Here is a 20,208-nt window from a genome sequence, read left to right as displayed (position 1 = left end):
GTACCACGCACAACAAAAAGATGCCCCCATCCCTCCATGTTATATTTGAATAATAAGACTAGCAAGCATTTGTACAGTGATGAACATGTGTCAGTGATAATGTTAATGCACTGGATGTTTTATAGGGGATTTATGATTGACCATCCAATTACTAAACAAGGGAGAATCAATCTATTTTATGTTTCATTTTGAGTTTGGCTAGGACAGACTCCCCATAACATATACATGTCGACTTCACCATTTATTTTCTAACACACAACCTCCAGTTTCTATTCCAATATTGCACCGTTATCTAAAGATTTTCAATATAAATTGATGTTTCAGATTAACTTTAAAAGTTTGGAATCTTATCAAATAATTATTTAAATCTTCTTAAAATTGTATTTTATATTACTTTGTAGAGTCGTGGGTGCTTGAGTGTGTTTATATACTGTGCATCTGTGTTATCAATAGAAACAACAATTTTGTATAAAGTATCAGTAAATTCATGGTTTAATAAACTACTACAATACTAGCTATGTATAATTTAAATGACTAATGATTTGGAGACTACGACGTTATAATGAATGTTAGTCCTTTTCAGTTGCCAATTCACTTGACAGACAGTGTGTCAATGATTAACTGGAAAATAACAGAATGCAACATTGGAACGCATCCTCTGTGCTCAACCTTTACAGGCCTACTACTGTTCGGTCATTTCACAATTTGCTGTCAGTATGACAGAAAGAATCGTTAACTTTGGACATTGGCATGCATCATGCTGACTTTTCATATTGCAGGTTCAAACATCTCACCAGAGTACTACAGACATTGAGCTGTCCTGACTCATTATTCAACATTATTGAATGCACAGACTGTGTATCCATCTAATCAGCAATAGCTACCAACAAATAACATTGATATGGCGTGTGACGTACATTTTATACAAATATTTTGACTTTGTATAGTACAGAAGTGAAAATGCAATGTAGCCTACTGTCCACTTGATGGAGGCAGAAAGCCTCCTGACCAAAGTGAGAAAGTGGGCGTGTCATTGGTGAGTGAATAGCCAATCACAGCCCTTCTTGAACAAGGAACCCATTTTTGAATTTTTATCACAAACAGCAGAAACGGTACTGCTTCGGAATCGGCACCGCTGAGTTGACATTTCAAACCAGCCAGCCATCTATACGTCTTTTTGTATAAAAAAAAGTTATATTCTTCAATAGCTACCTATTTTTCCTTCATTGTTTTCGGAGAAGCTATGTCCAGTCGGAGGAGGTACGTTCAAGTTGACTTGCTAAAGTATGCTAACGTTAGTACAGTACATAGACTCAGTTAGCTGCATCAATGAGTTTGGTTGAATAAAATGAGAAGTTGCTTCCACAATACAAATAGCTAATGGCATTGCAGCATTGCCGAGATAGGGGAAATGTTCAAACCTTTGCTAGCTAACAGAGGACTAACGCTAATTTTTGATACTGTTTTACTAACTAGCCAGCTGTGTGTGTAAGCGCTGGTCCAGGGCGTTACGTGCGGCATAATATAAATAATATGCCATTTAGCAGACGCTTTTATCCAAAGCGACTAACAGTCATGTGCGCATACATTTTTACGTATGGGTGGTCCCGGGGATCGAACCCTCTACCCTGGCGTTACAAGCGCCATGCTCTACCAATTGAGCTACAGAGGACCACATGAGCGTTCTTCTACGCCAGGGTTCTTCAATTCCGGTCCTGGAGGGCCTAAACACTTCTGTTTTTTATTTCTACCTGGTAGTTAATTGCACTCACCTGGTGTCCCAGGTCTGAATTAGCCCCTGATTAGAAGGAGAGGATGAAAAACAGAGGTGTTTCGGCCCTCCAGGACCGGAATTGAAGAACCCTGTTCTACGCTCTTCATCTTTACATTCATCCCTAGATGGATTTCCCCCGTAATATTGACACACTTCCATTACTCACCAAAATAAAGATGCTACTGTAACTGTTGTTGACGAACCTTTCTCTGCCAGAACCGCCAGACTAGTTATGTCTGGCCCATCCGTCGTAGTGCAGATCCAACGCATGCGCTTGGACCAGAGCTAGTCTGGCGGTAAACAAAGTGTTCAAAATACCTAGTTATATGTTTGATAACTAGCTACCTAGCCAGCTTAAGTTACCAAATGTGATTGTCTTGTCACTCATCTCTGCAGTGAAGCCCTGGCTTTCTCGCTAGTGACGGGTATAAACCATGCCATGGCCAGGCTGGTGGACATCTGGGACAGCATAGGCATTATGGAGGAGCAGAGGGTGGAGCGAATGGAGACTGTGAAGAAACACATTGAGGTGAGGCTTTAGAAAACAGTATATTCAGATGAACTGAATGTTACCGAAGCCTCGTCAAATAGTTAATTAACCAACTATGACATTCCTTTCCTAAAGGGCCTTTTGAATGACATGATCATAGAGGAGGAAGCCTTGAAGCACCGCATCCGGGCCAATATAATCACTTTTAAAAAACAGCTGGAGACCTTGTGCCTGGAAATGTCAACGGAACCATACAAAGTAAGTGATACTTTAAGGCTTTTAATAATCAACAACATTGTTAGCTGCTTCCTCTGCTTGACTCCTTCCCTTCCTTTGTACTGACCTCCTTTCTCCATCTTGTCCACCTGTCAGTTGGAGGAGGGCCTGACAGTCCTCCAGATCGAGAAGAACCTCCGTCTGCGTGTGGACGTTCTGACCAAGGAGAAGGGGGAGCGTTTGAAGGAGCTACACGGACTGCAGCAGCAGGATAAGGAACTGTGTGTGGAGCTGTGCATCACGCCCTATTACATCCCCACTGGCAGCATGCCATCTCGCACACAGCTGCAGGAGCTCCGGGAGCACATCCAGACCCTCAGTGAGGAAAAGGTATTGTAATGGCTGCAGGCCAGGGGGAAGATTTGGGTTTAGTATGAATGTCATGTTGAATCTCCTATTGTCTTTAGAAAGCAACATTATTATTCAAAATGTCACTTTATGTCTCAACTGCTCATTACTGGTATATTTGAAAACATCTAACCTCTTGTCCTGTAGAAGAGTCGTGCACAGGTGTTCTCAGGTCTGCGTGAGGACATCAGGAAGCTGATGGAGGAGATGGGTCATGAACCAGAGACTAGCCTGGAGAAAGAGTCTGTGTGCCACGACGAGGAGACATTCCTGCTCACTAATGAAAACATCAAAGCCCTCAAACTGCTGCTCTCCCAGGTACTGAAAATAATCTAGCCACACTACTAATGATTACTTAAAAATTATATTGAATCTAGTGTGACTTCTAGGTCTGGGCCAATAGTATTTGTATCATTTTGTGTAGATGGAAGTCAAGAAGGAATCCCTGACGAATACTCTAGCTGAGCTGAAAGAACGAGCCATGTGCCTGTGGAATCGTCTGGAAGCGCTGGAGCAAGACCACAATGTGTTCCAAGAGAGTGTGCAGGGTACCCTTTCTGACCAAATCACACAGGTTGGAACTCACTCCTTCTTCATACCTCTACTTCACCACTGTGTTGGACAAAGCTTCACCTGCATACCACACACAGCTGTTCAAAACAGTAAACATTGCACTTTGACTATAATGTTGCCTCAGACTTAGCTAACAAGGGAACAGAACAGAGATGGTGCTAGTACGCCACAGTGTTTGAGACAGTCCTGTACCCGGGTAGTGTTCATTAGGGAACACCGAAAACAAAAATGTGGGTTTCTTATAGTAACTCCTCCTTATCACTGTTTTTGAGCATTGCTTTCCTTTTTCTTCTTACTGAACCTGACCATGTTGTCCCGTCCAGTGGCAGGGAGAGGTGGACCGTCTGACAGAACTGCAGAAGGCCAGGCTGGAGGATGTGATTGAAAATGTCCGACAGGAACTAGTGGCCAGCTGGGACAAGTGCAACCTGGGCCCTGAGCAGAGGGAACCCTTCAACGTCCACTTCTGTGACAGTGAGTAGAACAACACTATGAAATCTCACGCTCACACACAAAACACACATACATACTGATCGAACCAATCCGTCTTTCCCTAGATAACTTCACAGAGGAGTTGTTGGCGCTGCATGATGCTGCGCTATTGAAGGTGAAGAATTATTACGACCAGGTAAAGCCCTTACTGGAGGCCCTGCAGAAATGGGAGAAGTACTGGGCCGTCTTCCAGGACTTTGAGGTACTGCTTGTATTTGCGGTCAAGTTATGTTTGTGAAATAAATTGCAACGTTTTGTAAAATTGTGCATGTAATCAAGGGCTGTCTGCGACCCAAAAAAATCTTGGTCGATGGAGAGTTGACTTTTCTTTCGACCAATCGATTGGTTGAAATGTTAAAAGGTGTATTTTTCCCTATATAGACACCCTATGTGTTTTAATGAAATCAACTAGCCTATATGTAGGCTAATGAGCTTGTCTTGTGCTTTAAGCACAGTGATTAAATAATGAAGACACACATGAGTTGAGGGAGCCAGAGATCAAGATAGCCTAACCAGAAGAGAGAGAAAAAAGGGTTCACGACCCTCCTCCTCCCCCATGCTGGCCTTCGCAGATTCTGTCGTTAAGCTCCTGAAGTTGCCGGTAATAGGCTACACCAGCAGTTGGCAACCTTTTCCATTTGGAGTGCCAATTTATCTTAGCATTTCTACCGATCTGCGTGCCAGTTATAATTTTCATATGCACATTTTCGTGGAACAGTTTAATTTAATTTATAACAAAGTCTTCGTATCTCAATCATTATGTGGTTAATCAAAATTCTAAAAGTAACTTCTATTGCAATTGCCAACTATGTAGACGTAAAATAGCCTACATGAAGACAACAAATGAAAACATTGCAGCCTGCAGGTAGATCCCCAAATAGGCCTACGTTTGCGTGCAGGCCAGGTAGTCTAGGCCTACTTCTATACATAATCCAGTGTGCGTCCTTAATCAACATTGACAGGAGAGCTACAAACAAAAGACAATGAATAAATGGACAACTTGTAAATGGTATGAATTAAACCAAAACTTGTTCCTCATAAGTGTAGCCTAGGTTGTGCGGTCCGCAAACAATGTGTCCACTCCGACAATGAGAACGGTAAAAGACTGTAATAATAATATATTGAATGCATTAACAGAAATTACCTTAACCAAACAAACGTTGTAGATTCGAACGGTAAATGTACTACTGGTGTGCCATCCCCGCGGCCTCCGCAATGGATTAGTCCACTGAGACAGGCATGAATCAGACGGTTGTCTCGTGTACCATACATAAAAAAATAAAATAAAAAAATTATATACAGTACCAGTCAAAAGTTTGGACACACCTACTCATTCAAGGGTTTTCTCTATTTTTACTGTTTTCTTCATTGTAGAAAAATAGTGAAGACATCAAAACTATAAAAAATAACACATATGGAATCATGTAGTAACCAAAAAAGTGTTAAACAAATCAAAATATATTTTAGATTCTTCAAAGTAGCCACCCTTTGCCTTGATGACAGCTTTGCACACTGTTACCATTCTCTCAACCAGCTTAACCTGGAATGCTTTTCCAACAGTCTTGAGGGCGTTCCCAAATATGCTGAGCACTTGTTGGCTGCTTTTCCTTTGCTCTGCGATCCAACTCATCCCAAACCATCTCAATTGGGTTGAGGTCGGGTGATTGTGGAGGCCAGGTCATCTGAAGCAGCACACCATCACTATCCTTCTTGGTCAAATAGCCCTTACACAGCCTAGAGGTGTGTTGGGTCATTGTCCTGTTGAAAAACAAATGATAGTTCAACTAAGGGCAAAACAAATGGGATGGTGTTTTGCTGCAGAATGTTGTGGTAGCCATGCTGGTTAAGTGTGCCTTGAATTCTAAATAAATCACTGACAGTGTCACCAGCAAAGCACCATCACACCACCTCCTCCATGCTTCTCGGTGGGAACCACACATGCATAGATCATCCGTTCATCTACGCTGCGTCTCACAAAGACACGGCGGTTGGAACCAAAAATCTCACATTTGGACTCATCAGACCAAAGGACAGATTTCCACCGGTCTAATGTCCATTGCTCGTGTTTCTTGGCCCAAGCAAGTATCTTCTTCTTATTTGTGTCCTTTAGTAGTGGTTTCTTTGCAGCAATTCGACCATGAAGGCCTGATTCACGCAGTCTCCTCTGAACAGTTGATGTTGAGATGTCTGTTACTTGAAACATTTATTTGGGCTGCAATCTGAGGTGCAGTTAACTCTATTGAACTTGTCCTCTGCAGCAGAAGTAAGTCTGGGTCTTCCTTTCCTGTGGCGGTCCTCATGAGAGCCAGTTTCATCATAGCGCTTGATGGTTTTTGCTTCTGCACTTGAAGAAACTTTCAAAGTTCTTTACATTTTCCGTATTGACTGACCTTCATGTCTTAAAGTAATGCTGGACTGTCATTTCTCCTTGCTTATTTGAGCTGTTCTTGCCATAAAATTGACTTGGTCTCTTACCAAATAGGGCTATCTTCTGCATATCACCCCTACCTTGTCACAACACAACTGATTGGCTCAAACGCATTAAGAAGGAAAGAAATTCCACAAATTAACTTTTAACAAGCCACACCTGTTAATTTAAATGCATTCCAGGTGACTACCTCATGAAGCTGGTTGAGAGAATGCCAAGAGTGTGCAAAGCTGTCATCAAGGCAAAGGGTGAATACTTTGAAGAATCTCAAATATAAAATATATTTTGATTTGTTTAACACTTTTTGGGTTACTACATGATTCCATATGTGTTATTTCATAGCTATGATGTTTTCACTATTATTCTACAATGTAGAAAATAGTACAAATAAAGAAAACCCCTTGAATGAGTAGGTGTGTCCAAACTTTTGACTGGAAATGTGTATATACACAGTGCATTCGGGAAGTATTCAGTCCCCTTTCTTTTTCCACATTTTGTTACGGTACAGCCTTATTCTAAAATTGATGACATATTTTTTCCTCATCAATCTACACACAATACCCCATAATGACAAAGCAAAAACAGGTTGTTAGATTTTTTTGCTAATTTATTACACAGAAAAAACAAATACCTTATTTACATAACTATTCAGTCCCTTTGCTATGAGCCTTGACACACACCTGTCTATATAAGGTCCCACAGTTGACCGTGCATGTCAGAGCAAAAACCAAGTCATGAGGTCGAAGGAATTGTCTGTAGAGCTCCGGGACAGGATTGTGTTGAGGCACAGATCTGGGGAAGGGTACCAAAACATTCAAGCGGCATTGAAGGTCCCCATCATTCTTAAATGGAAGAAGTTTGGAACAACCAAGACTCTTCCTAGAGCTGGCTGCCCGGCCAAACAGAGCAATCGTGAAAGAAGGGCTTTGGTCAGGGAGGTGACCAAGAACCTGATTGTCACTCTGACAGAGTTCCAGAGTTCCTCTGTGGAGCTGCGACAACCTTCCAGAAGGACAACCATCTTTGCAGCACTCTACCAATCAGGCCTTTATGGTAGAGTGGCCAGACGGAAGCCATTCCTCAGTAAAAGGCACATGACAGACTGCTTGGAGTTTGCCAAAAGGCACCTAAAGGACTCTGACCATGAGAAACAACATTCTCTGGTCTGATGTAACTAAGATTGAACTCTTTGGCCTGATTGCCAAGCGCCACGTCTGGAGGAAACCTGGCTCTATCCCTACGTTAAAGCATAGTGGTGGCAGCATCATGCTGTTGGGATGTTTTTCAGCGGCAGTGACTGGGAGGCTAGTCAGGATCGAGGGAAAGATGAACGGAGCAAAGTAAAGAGATTCTTGATGAAAACCTGCTCCAGAGCGCTCAGGACCTCAGACTGGGGGGAAGGTTCACCTTCTAACAGTACAACGACCCTATGCACACAGCCAAGACAACGCAGGAGTGGCTCCGGGACAAGTCTCTGAATGTCATTGAGTGGCCCAGCCAGAGGTCGGACTTGAACCCAATCGAACATCTCTGGAGAGACCTGAAAAATAGCTGTGCCGCGACGCTCCCCATCCAACCTGCCAGTGCTTGAGAGGATCTGCAGAGAAGAATGGGAGGAACTCTCCAAATACAGGTGTGCCACGCTTATAGCGTCATACCCAAGGAGACTCGGGTGTAATCGCTACCAAAGGTGCTTCAACAAAGTACTGAGTAAAGGGTCTGAATACTTATGTAAATGTCATATTTCTGTTTTGTGTGTTTAATAAATTTGCTAACTTTTCTAAAAACCTGTTTTTGCTTTTTCATTGTGGGGTATTGTGTGTAAATTGATGAGAAAAATAATAATTTCATCCATTTTAGAATAAGGCTGTAACGTAAGAAAATGTGGAAATAGTCAAGGGGTCTGAATTCTTTCCGAATACACTGTGTGTATATTTTATTTTAGTTTGCAGCAAATCCAAAACAGATTACATTAGGGTTGACCCCATTTATTTGAGTGGTCGATAGGCTGTTGATCGACCAAGATTTGTTTTTAGTCGAGCAGTAACAAAAATATATATATTATGTTTTTTGGGCTGCTGCTCGACTAAAAAATAATCTTGGCCGACTAAATGGGGTCAGCACTAATGTAATCTGTTTTGGATTTGCTGTAAACTAAAATAAATATCCACAGTAGATACTAAACAACAAGCTGCTCTTTTTCTGATACATGTTCAGTGTGTTGCTAATTTTGTTAATTATATAATTTGACAAAATATATAATCTATTACTCAAACTTCTCTTTGCAGAAAAAGGCCAATGATCCAAACCGCTTCTCCAACAGAGGAGGAGCCCTTCTTAAAGAGGCCAAAGAGAAGGTCAAAATTCAAAAGATGCTGCCAAAGGTAAGGCTGGATGTGATTTAAGTCAACATGTCCTTCTATAAATTTGTATGGCGGTTGGCTTCACAGTCTGAAGGAAAGTTATACCATTCATTCATCTCTGACAATTATTTTGACCTAATTTAAAATGAATTGAAGTTGTAGAAATTATAGTCTTCTTATTTTTACATATAAAATATTATGTTTATGAAAAGTGGCAGACATGGTTGATGATGGTAATCAAACAATCTCCTGCTGAGTTGAGGCACTTTGCAGTTGAGCGTTAATTCAGCACAGCTTCTATTCACAACCGCTCACTGGAGCATCCAATGATCGGTTCAAGGTCATTCTCATATGCTGCTTATTATGGTGGTGTCAGTGTAGTTGTGGTCTTATGTAAAATGCCAATGACGTTACAGTGCATTCAGAAATTCCATCATTCTTAAATGGAAGAAGTTTGGAAGAAGAAGGAAACCTGGCACCATCCCTACGGTGAAGCATGGTGGTGGCAGCATCATGCTGTGGGGATGTTTTTCAGCGGCAGGGATTGGAGACTAGTCAGGATCGAGGGAAAGATGAACGGAGCAAAGTACAGAGAGAGCCTTGATGAAAACCTTCTCCAGAGCGCTCAGGACCTCAGACTGGGGTGAAGGTTCACCTTCCGACAAGACATTGACCCTAAGCACACAGCCAAGGCAATTCAGGAGTGGCTTCTGGACAAGTCTCTGAATGTCCTTGAGGGGCCCAGCCAGAGCCCGGACGAACTTAATCGAACATCTCTGGAGAGACCTGAAAATAGCTATGCAGCGACGCTCCCCATCCAACCTGACAGAGCTTGAGAGGATCTGCAGAGAAGAATTGGAGAAACTCTCCAAATACAGGTGTGCCAAGCTTGTAACGTCATACCCAAGAAGACTCAAGGCTGTATTCACTGCCAAAGCTGCTTCAACAAAGTACTAAGTAAAGGGTCTGAATACTTATGTAAATGTACTATTTCAGTCTTATTTTTAAGACATTTGCAAAGAAAATCTAAAAACCTGTTTTTGCTTTGTTATTATGGGGTATTGTGTGTAGATTTTATGAGGGGGGGGGGGGGGGTAAATTTTAGAATAAGGCTGTAATGTAACAAAATAAGAATAGAGTCAAGGGGTCTGAATTCTTTCCAAATGCACTGTAATGGCCAGTGACTTGTGTATATACAGTGGCTTGCGAAAGTATTCAGCCCCCCTTGACATTTTTCCTATTTTGTTGCCTTACAACCTGGAATTAAAATTGATTTTGGGGGGGGGTTGTATCATTTGATTTACAATATGCCTACCACTTTGAAGATGCAAAATATTTGTTTTGGTGAAACAAACAAGTTATAAGACAGAAAAACTGAACTTGAGCGTGCATAACTATTCACCCCCCCCCCCCCCTCCCAAAGTCAATACTTTGTAGAGCCACCTTTTGCAGCAATTACAGCTGCAAGTCTCTAGGGGTATGTCTGTATAAGCTTGGCACATCTAGCCACTGGGATTTTTGCCCATTCTTCAAGGCAAAACTGCTCCAGCTCCTTCAAGTTGGATGGGTTCCGCTGGTGTACAGCAATCTTTAAGTCATACCACAGATTCTCAATTGGATTGAGGTCTGGGCTTTGACTAGGCCATTCCAAGACATTTAAATGTTTCCCCTTAAACCACTCAAGTGTTGCTTTAGCAGTATGTTTAGGGTCATTGTCCTGCTGGAAGGTGAACCTCTGTCCCAGTCTTAAATCTCTGGAAGACTGAAACAGGTTTCCCTCAAGTATTTCCCTGTATTATGGCCATCCATCATTCCTTCAATTCTGACCAGTTTCCGAGTCCCTTCCGATGAGAAACATCCCCACAGCATGATGCTGTCACCACCATGCTTCACTGTGGGGATGGTGTTCTCAGGGTTATGAGAGGTGTTGGGTTTGCGCCAGACATTTTCCTTGATGGCCAAAAAGCTCAATTTTAGTCTCATCTGACCAGAGTACCTTCTTCCATATGTCTAGGGAGTCTCCCACGTGCCTTTTGGCGAACACCAAACGTGTTTGCTTATTTTTTTCTTTAAGCAATTGCTTTTTTCTGTCCACTCTTCCGTAAAGCCCAGCTCTGTGGAGTGTACGGCTTAAAGTGGTCCTATGGACAGATACTCCAATATCCGCTGTAGAGCTTTGCAGCTCCTTCAGGGTTATCTTTGGTCTCTTTGTTGCCTCTCTGATTAATGCCCTCCTTGCATGGTCCGTGAGTTTTGGTGGGCGGCCCTCTCTTGGCAGGTTTGTTGTGGTGCCATATTCTTTCCATTTTTTTATAATGGATTTAATGGTGCTCCGTGGGGAAGTTTCTGATCTTTTTTTATAACCCAACCCTGATCTGTACTTCTCCACAACTTTGTCCCTGACCTGTTTGGAGAGCTCCTTGGTCTTCATGGTGCCCCTTGCTTAGTGGTGTTGCAGACTCTGGGGCCTTTCAGAACAGTTGTATATATACTGAGATCATGTGACAGATCATGTGACACTTAGATTGCACACAGGTGGACTTTATTTAACTAATTATGTGACTTCTGAAGGTAATTGGTTGCACCCGATCTTATTTAGGGGCTTCATAACAAAGGGGGTGAATACATATGCTCGAACCACATTTCCGTTATTTATTTTTTAGAATTATTTGAAACAAGTAATTTTTTTCACTTCACCAATTTGGACTATTTTGTGTATGTCCATTACATGAAATCCAAATAAAGATCCATTTAAATGACAGGTTGTAATGCAACAAAAAAGGAAAAACGCCAAGTGGGATTAATACTTTTGCAAGGCTCTGTAAGGGCTTTTGACAAAGGAAAAGTGACGTTGTTTCTCCCTGTTATGTGATGTGACCAGTTGGAGGAAGTGCTGAGGACGGGGGTTGAATTCTGGGAGAAGGACCAGGGCTCTGCCTTCCTGGTCCAGGGCCAGAGAGTCATGACCTACATCTCCAGCCAATGGGAGGAGCACAAGCAGCAGAGGGGCAAGGAGAAAAGTGAACGTGCCGCCGTAAGTCCATCCCCCTCCTTATTCTCTCCCATAGAGACACTTGAAACCCTACCTCTTTTAAAGAATACCTGGAATAGTATAAAGTATAAATAGTATAAAGTCATCCTTCTACCCCCCCCCCCCATAAGTTGAATGCACCAATTTGTAAGTCGCTCTGGATAAGAGCGTCTGCTAAATGATGTAAATAGATTACCACAGTATGAGTAATAATCCCCATAAAACCTAGCAGTCAAACAGGGAAATGGTTTCAATCGTTTTTCCACCATGCATTTTTCCCATAGGGGATTTTATAAACACTTAAAATAAGGGCTGTGTTTCGTGTAGGCTTACTCTGGCATGACATTTTGATAACTGTGTAAATCTCTCGTACAAGGTGACTGTTTTTCATCACAAACTATCGTAAAACCATATCTCTCTGTTCCCATGTGCAAAAGGACAATTATTAAACTTACTGTGCTGAACTTAGATTTAAAATAGGTTTGTACAGAGTATGGTGGTCAGCATGTGTATCTGCCGAATGGCAGTGGTGGGAAAAGGGGATTTGACCATTCTGGGGGACTGATTGTTTGTTATTGACTGGTCCGTGACTGAGGCTTTGTTTGTGTCTGTGTTGAAGTTGCAGACATCAAAGAAGGGGGAGATGACGACTCTATTCAAAACTCCCACGAAGAGGGCCCATGGAGGGATAAATGGCCCCACCCCCAACAAGATCAGGAAGGTACTAGGGCTGGGAATTGCAAGGGACCTCACAATACGATATTAAATAAAAGTGCTGAAAACAAATTGGCTCACTATTTTAAAAAAAAGATGGAGAACAAGCTTTGAAGGAAAAATACTGGAGTTTTGGTGCAGGGACAGCTGACTAGCCTAAACATAATATTGCGATATTGTCTGAAAGAATATCCAGATATGTAATTGTAGAAGATACAGTAACTAGCACTTACAGTGGTCCACATGAGACTAGTTCACTCGCCTCCAAAACCAACTGGACACTTTATTATTGTGGTAACACTTATTTTTATATAATTGCGTAAAGTAAGAATGTCTCATGTTAAGAACCTTACATAGGTGGAACATTTTAAAGAAAGGTGTCACTAGTTTTACATGACCTTGACCCACACAGCCCTTCTTTCAGCAGACTCCTAGCCAGCTTACCAGGGTGCGGTCATCCAGCACCTTCATCAGTATGCCCAGCAGAAAGCCTCCTCTCTCCCAGGTTCAGATGCAGGTACACACCCAGCACTCACTCCAAACTGTTCTTGTGCTTGCACACTTATATCCAACTTGGATGGTGAACATCTTCCATTTATATAGCTGGACGACTATTAAGACAACCACTAGGTGATGCTGTTATAGCATTTTGCCTATTCGAGCGGTAATCCACTTTCCACAGTCTACCTAGCTTGTGAAAGACAAACAATATTGACAGATACATTAAAACTCGTCTTTAGAATCTAACCTCTTTCCAAGTTAATCATTCTGGTCAAGAGATGTAGAAATGTAATACTTCAGATGGATTCGATAGGTAAGCAGAGACTGCAGAGAAGGAAGTGTGCTGCATGTTCAGTTTGTTGACTCTGATGTGCCATGTTTGTTTGTGTCCACTCATTGGCTGAGCAGAAAACAAGGTCCCTGGAGAGCAGTAGCAGTCAGAGAACACCCCTGCTGGAGTACAACAGTACAGAGAGGAAACAACCTGTTGACATCAGCTACTCTGACTTCACTGTAAGAGCAGCATTTTAAACTAAACTCAGTGTTTCCCCTAGGATTTCTTTCAGCAGCTGTGGTGAAGTTAGCCTGGGCGGGGGGTGGGGGTCGTAGTTGGTGTGGCCAATGGTGAGGACTCCGACCCCAAAATATGTACAACCCTCTTGGCCGCAGATACATTTTGCCCTTATAAATCAAATGTCCTGCAATTTTGTCATGGGGTGGAGAGAAAATAGTACAGTTTCAAAGCTAGTTTCCTGCAATTCTACACAATTTGTCATGGCTTATGCCGTGTTGTTATGCTATCTGAGTGACTCAAACATTATAACAAAATCAGTTACATACATAGTCATGGTCAAAAGTTTTGAGAATGACACAAGTATTGATCTTCACAAAGTTTGCTGCTTCAGTGTTTTTAGATATTTTTTTCAGATGTTACTATTGTATACTGAAGTATAATTACAAGCATTCCATAAGTGTCAAAGGCTTTTACATTTATGCAAAGAGTCAATATTTGCAGTGTTGACCCTTCTTTTTCAAGACCTCTGCAATCCGCCCTGGCATGCTGTCAATTAACTTCTGGGCCACATCCTGACTGATGGCAGCCCACTCTTGCATAATCAATGCTTGGAGTTTGTCAGAATTTGTGGGGTTTTGTTTGTCCACCTGCCTCTTGAGGATTGACCACAAGTTCTCAATGGGATTAAGATCTGGGGAGTTTCCTGGCCATGGATCCAAAATGTCAATGTTTTGTTCCCCGAGCCACTTAGTTATCACTTTTGCCTTATGGCAAGGTGCTCCATCATGCTGGAAAAGGCATTGTTCGTCACCAAACTGTTCTTGGATGGTTGGGAGAAGTTGCTCTCTGAGGATGTGTTAGTACCGTTCTTTTTCATGGCTGTGTTCTTAGGCAAAATTGTGAGTGAGCCCACTCCCTTGGCTGAGAAGCTAACCCACACATGAATGGTCTCAGGATGCTTTACTGTTGGCATGACACAGGACTGATGGTAGCGCTCACCTTGTCTTCTCCGGACAAGGTGTTTTCTGGATGCCCCAAACAATCGGAAAGGGGATTCATCAGAGAAAATGACTTTACCCCAGTCCTCAGCAGTCCAATCCCTGTACCTTTTGCAGAATATCAGTCTGTCCCTGATGTTTTTCCTGGAGAGAAGTGGCTTCTTTGCTGCCCTTCTTGACACCAGGCCATCCTCCAAAAGTCTTCGCCTCACTGTGCGTGCAGATGCACTCACACCTGCCTGCTGCAATTCCTGAGCAAGCTCTGCACTGGTGGTGCCCCGATCCCGCAGCTGAATCAACTTTAGGAGATGGTCCTGGCGCTTGCTGGACTTTCTTGGCCGCCCTGAAGCCTTCTTCACAACAATTGAACCTCTCTCCTTGAAGTTCTTGATCATCCGATAAATGGTTGATTTAGGTGCAATCTTACTAGCTGCAATATCCTTGCCTGTGAAGCCCTTTTTGTGCAAAGCAATGATGACGGCATGTGTTTCCTTGCAGGTAACCATGGTTAACAGAGGAAGAACAATGATTTCAAGCACCACCCTCCTTTTAAAGCTTCCAGTCTGTTATTCTAACTCAATCAGCATGACAGAGTGATCTCCAGCTTTGTCCTCGTCAACACTCTCACCTGTGTTAACGAGAGAATCACTGACATGATGTCAGCTGGTCCTTTTGTGGCAGGGCTGAAATGCAGTGGAATTTTTTGGGGGGGATTAAGTTCATTTTCATGGCAAAGAGGGACTTTGCAATTAATTGCAATTCATCTGATCACTCTTCATAACATTCTGGAGTATATGCAAATTACCATCATCAAAACTGAGGCAGCAGACTTTGTGAAAATTAATGTTTGTGTCATTCTCAAAACTTTTTACCACGTGTGTGTGTGTATATGTATGTGTATATGTATATGTGTGTGTGTGTGTGTGTATATATATATATATATATATATATATATATATATATATATATATATATATATATATATATATATATATATATATATATATACACACACACACACATACATACTACTAGTTAAAAGTTTAGACACACCTACTCATTCAAGGGTTTTTCTTTATTTTTACTATTTTTTACATTGTAGAATAATAGTGAAGACATCAAAACTATGAAATAACACATGGAGTCATGTAGTAAACAAAGTGTTAAACAAATCAAAATATATTTTATATTTGAGATTCTTCAAATAGCCACCCTTTTCCTTGATGACAGCTTTGCACACTTGGCATTCTCTCAACCAGCTTCACCTGGAACGCTTTTCCAAGTCTTGAAGGAGTTCCCACATATGCTGAGCACTTGTTGGCTGCTTTTCCTTCACTCTGCGGTCCGACTCATCCCAAACCATCTCAATTGGGTTGAGGTCTGGGGATTGTGGAGGCCAGGTCATCTGATGCAGCACTCCATCACTCTCCTTCTTGGTAAAATAGCCATTACACAGCCTGGAGGTGTGTTGGGTCATTGTCCTGTTTAAAAACAAATGATAGTCCCACTAAGCCCACACCAGATGGGATGGCGTATCGCTGCAGAATGCTGTGGTAGCCATGCTGGTTAAGTTTGCCTTGAATTCTAAATAATTCACAGACGGTGTCATCAGCAAATCACCCCCACACCAAAACACCTCGTCCTCTTTGCTTTACGGTGGGAACTACACATGTCGAGATAATCCGTTCACCCACACCGCGTCTCACAAAGACACGGCAGTTTGAACCAAAAATCTCAAATTTGGACTCCAGACCAAAGGACACATTTCCACCGGTCTAATGTTCATTGCTTGTGTTTCTTGGCCCGAGCAAGTCTCTTCTTATTATTGGTGTCCTTTAGTAGTGGTTTCTTTGCAGCAATTCGACCATGAAGGCCTGATTCACACACTCCCCTCTGAACAGTTGATGTTGAGATGTGTCTGTTACTTGAACTCTGGGAAGCATTTATTTGGGCTGCAATTTCTGAGGCTGGTAACTCTAATGAACTTATCCTCTGCAGCAGAGGTAACTCCGGGTCTTCCATTCCTGTGGCGGTCCTCATGAGAGCCAGTTTATTCATAGCGCTTCATGGTTTTTGCGACTGCATTTGAAGAATCTTTAAAAGTTATTGAAATGTTCCGTATTGACTGATTTTCATGTCTTAAAGTAATGATGGACTGTCATTTCTCTTTGCTTATTTGAGCTGTTGTGGCCATAATATGGACATGGTCTTTTACCAAATAGGGCTATCTTCTGCCTCAAACACATTAAGAAGGAAATAAATTCCACAAATTAACTTTTAACAAGGCATACCTGTTAATTGAAATGCATTCCAGGTGACTACCTCATGAATCTGGTTGAGAGAATGCCATTAGTGTGCAAACTGTCATCAAGGCAAAGCGTTGCTACTTTGAAGAATCTCAAATATAAAATATATTTTGATTTGTTTAATACTTTTTGGGTTACTACATGATTCCATATGTGTTATTTCATGGTTTTGATGTCTTCACTAATATTCTACAATGTAAAAATAAAGAAAAACCCTTGAATGAGTAGGTGTCCAAACTAGACCAGCTTTTTAAACTATACTCTGACTTCACTGTAAGAACAGCCTTAAGACTGTGTCACTGTACTTCAATAATCTGGACACATGAATTTACACTGCATTTGGAAAGTATTCAGACCCCTTGACTTTTTCCACATTTTGTTATGTTACAGCCTTATTCTAAAATTGACAGTTTTTTTAAAAAATTTGCAAATGTATATATAAAAAAAATTATACCATATTTACATAAGTATTCAGACCCTTTGCTATGAGACTGTTTCTACAACTTGGAGTCCACCTGTGGTAAAAGTTTGGAACCACCGAGCTGGCCGCCCGGCCAAACTAAGCAATCGGGGGAGAAGGTCCTTGGTCAGGTAGGTCACCAAGAACCGGATGGTCACTGACAGAGCTCCAGAGTTCCTCTGTGGAGATGGGAGCACCTTCCAGAAGGACAACTATCTCTGCAGCACTCCACCAATCAGGCCTTTATGGGAGAGTGGTCAGATGGAAGCCACTCCTCAGTAAAAGGCACATGACAGCCCGCTTGGAGTTTGCCAAAAGGCACCTAAATACTCAGACCATGAGAAACAAGATTCTCTGGTCTGATGAAACCAAGATTGTACTCTTTGACCTGAATGCCAAGCGCCACGTCTGGAGGAAACCTGGCACAATCCCTACGGTGAAGGATAGTGGTGGCAGCATCATGCTGTGGGGATGTTTTTCAGTGGCGGGGGCTGGGAGACTAGTCAGGATCGAGGGGAAATATGAACGGAGCAAAGCACAGAGAGATCCTTGATGAAAACCTGCTCCAGAATGCTCAGGACCTCAGAATGGGGCGAAGGTTCACCTTCCAACCGGACAACGACCGTAAGCACACAGCCAAGACAACGCATGAGTGGCTTCGGGACAAGTCTCGAAGGCTGGGTGACAGCCTAGCGGTTAAGAGGTTGTGCCTGTAACCGAAAGGTTGCTGGTTCGAATCCCCGAGCTGACTTGGTGAAATCTGTCAATGTGCCCTTGAGCAAGGCACTTAACCCTAATTGCTCTTGTAAGTCGCTAAATGACTAAAATGCAAAAAAAGTAATAATAATAATAAACATTGTAAATGTGAAGTCTCTGAATGCCCTTGAGTGGCCCAGCCAGAGCCCGGAGTTGAACCCAATCGAACATCTCTGGAGAGACCTGAAAATAGCTTTGCAGCGACGCTCCCATTAAACCTGACAGAGCTTGAGAGGATCTGCAGAGAAGAATTGGAGAAACTTCCCAAATACAGGTGTGCCAAGCTTGTAGCGTCATACCCAAGAAGACTCAAGGCTGTAATCGCTGGCTAAGGTGCTTCAACAAAGTACTGAGTAAAGGGTCTGAATACTTATGTAAATGTGATATTTCACTTTCTGTTATTTTTTTCTATTTATTTTACATTTGCAAACATTTCTAAACGTGTTTTTAGTTTGTTATTATGGGGTATTGTGTGTAGGTTGATGAGGGGAAGGCTGTAACGTAACAAAATGTGGAAAAAGTTAATGGGTCTGAATACTTTCCGAATGCACATCAAATACTGACCTATGTTTTTTGGGGGAGGTTATGATATCAGTTACTGAAATATGTATCTTTCATTCCCTCCAGAGTGCGCTGTCCAATAAGACAAGTGACGCTGTTTTCAATTCGACAGCGAAGGACCCCACATTTTAAGAGGTGCGTGCACAGTTCACTCCTCAGAGGTTGTGTTCTGTCCACTTGTCACTCCTCTCCTGGCTATACGGGCGGTGTTTGTAATGGTCAGTGAGAATTTCAGGTAATGCAAGCATCAACGGACAAGTCTGTGATGTCTTGATGCAACTAATTTTAGCTAGTTGGTGTTGTTACTTTGAAATCTGACCAATTTTGCCTCTATGTATAGTAATGCTTTAGACAACCTGTAGGAAGTGGATAGGTCAAAAGGGATTCTTAGTAGAACTTGCAACGTATTGCAATAGTAAATGTCAGGTGTGGATGACACTGTCATAAAGCCATGTTTTCCTGTGATTTAATATTCTGCCGTCCAGGGCAGGTATTGCACAAGTTTTGATACTTTTTTTTAAAGGTAGAGCCCCTTAGATGTTAGACATGCAGTACTATTCATTTAAAATATTTTACTTTACTTTTTAATAAATGTCCTGGTAACACCAGAGGAAGCATCCTGTTTTGATACAGACCTTCCAGCAGATCCACATACAGCTTTTAAAAATATATTTCTGTTTGTAAATATTGCTTTCTTGTAAAGCTACTTCTCTCCGTTTGTTTGTTCTGCACACACTGTCTTGGCAATGTGTTTTGTCTTGACCCGTGTGCCTTATGTCAACATGTGAATTTTACTTTGTTTCTTTTATACCTATTAATAAATATCTATATGTCACCTATCTTTTATAATTGAGTCTTTTAGCAGATGCTCTTATCCATAGCGACTTACAGTAGGGAGTGCATACATTTTCATACTTATTTCCATACTTGTCCCCCGCGGAAATCGACCCCACAACCCTGGCGTTGCAAGCGCCATGCTCTACCAACTGAGCTACATGGGACTGTTTGAACTTTTATTTATGGTAAAGATGAATACACATGAAATTAGTTTGTCTTTATTCTAGGGCTGTCAAAAATAGCGCGTTAACGACGTTAATTAGTTGTTTGCTGTTAATTACGTCAATTTTTTTTACGCATTTCACGCATGCGCAGTGTGACAAATTATTCAGGTCAGGAAAGTGGTTGGGAGCTAGAGGCGAGATGGAGCAAGGTGAGCAAAGTGGGCCTATTGACGGATTCAAATATAAAAAGAATGATGATGGTACAGTTAACAAGTACAAGGTTATTTGCAAGATTTGTAAGAAGGAGTTTCAATTTCACCGGAGCTGTTCAAGCTTGAAGTACCATGTCAACGCCAAACATGCGTTTGCTGGGCCGTCAGATTCAGCAAGTGGTTTGCGCCAGACCACGCTGAATGTTTGCAGGCAATTAACAAAATCAACCTCAGATAATTTGACCAACACAATAGCAAAATGGATTGCAAAGGATTGTAGACCCATTAGCATTGTAGAAGACTCAGGTTTCCTTGATGTTTTGCAAGTGGCGTCTCAAGACTCATTCTATAAGCCACCGTCAAGAGCCACAGCCAAAGACAAATATTATGGTGTGTAGTATGTTTCAGCT

At 41.9% G+C, this 20,208-nt stretch overlaps 1 protein-coding gene across 1 annotated transcript; it reads left to right on the top strand.

Annotated features, from left to right (window-relative positions):
- The first annotated feature begins 1,102 nt into the window (after positions 1 to 1,102).
- Positions 1,103 to 19,423, top strand: LOC311127776 (protein regulator of cytokinesis 1-like). The gene is made up of 14 exons (XM_084159656.1): positions 1,103 to 1,260; positions 2,171 to 2,303; positions 2,400 to 2,522; positions 2,637 to 2,870; positions 3,036 to 3,206; positions 3,313 to 3,462; positions 3,785 to 3,935; positions 4,019 to 4,155; positions 8,670 to 8,765; positions 11,626 to 11,778; positions 12,395 to 12,496; positions 12,914 to 13,006; positions 13,399 to 13,503; positions 18,652 to 19,423. The coding sequence occupies exons 1-14, from the start codon at positions 1,244 to 1,246 to the stop codon at positions 18,715 to 18,717; spliced, it is 1,731 nt and encodes a 576-aa protein (XP_084015782.1). The 5' UTR covers positions 1,103 to 1,243; the 3' UTR covers positions 18,718 to 19,423.
- The last annotated feature ends 785 nt before the right edge of the window (positions 19,424 to 20,208 follow it).

This window comes from Coregonus lavaretus, assembly GCF_964263955.1.
Source record: "Coregonus lavaretus genome assembly, chromosome: 4".
NCBI classification, from domain to species: domain Eukaryota; kingdom Metazoa; phylum Chordata; class Actinopteri; order Salmoniformes; family Salmonidae; genus Coregonus; species Coregonus lavaretus.
The sequence above is the reverse complement of the archived record's forward strand: the minus strand, read 5'-3'. Positions and strand labels throughout refer to the sequence as shown.

Excerpts from the sequence above, each read along its gene's own strand:
- LOC311127776 (XM_084159656.1), top strand. Across the intron at positions 3,207-3,312 it reads TCAAACTGCTGCTCTCCCAG|ATGGAAGTCAAGAAGGAATC; the intron begins GTACTGAAAATA and ends CATTTTGTGTAG. Across the intron at positions 13,007-13,398 it reads TCTCCCAGGTTCAGATGCAG|AAAACAAGGTCCCTGGAGAG; the intron begins GTACACACCCAG and ends TTGGCTGAGCAG.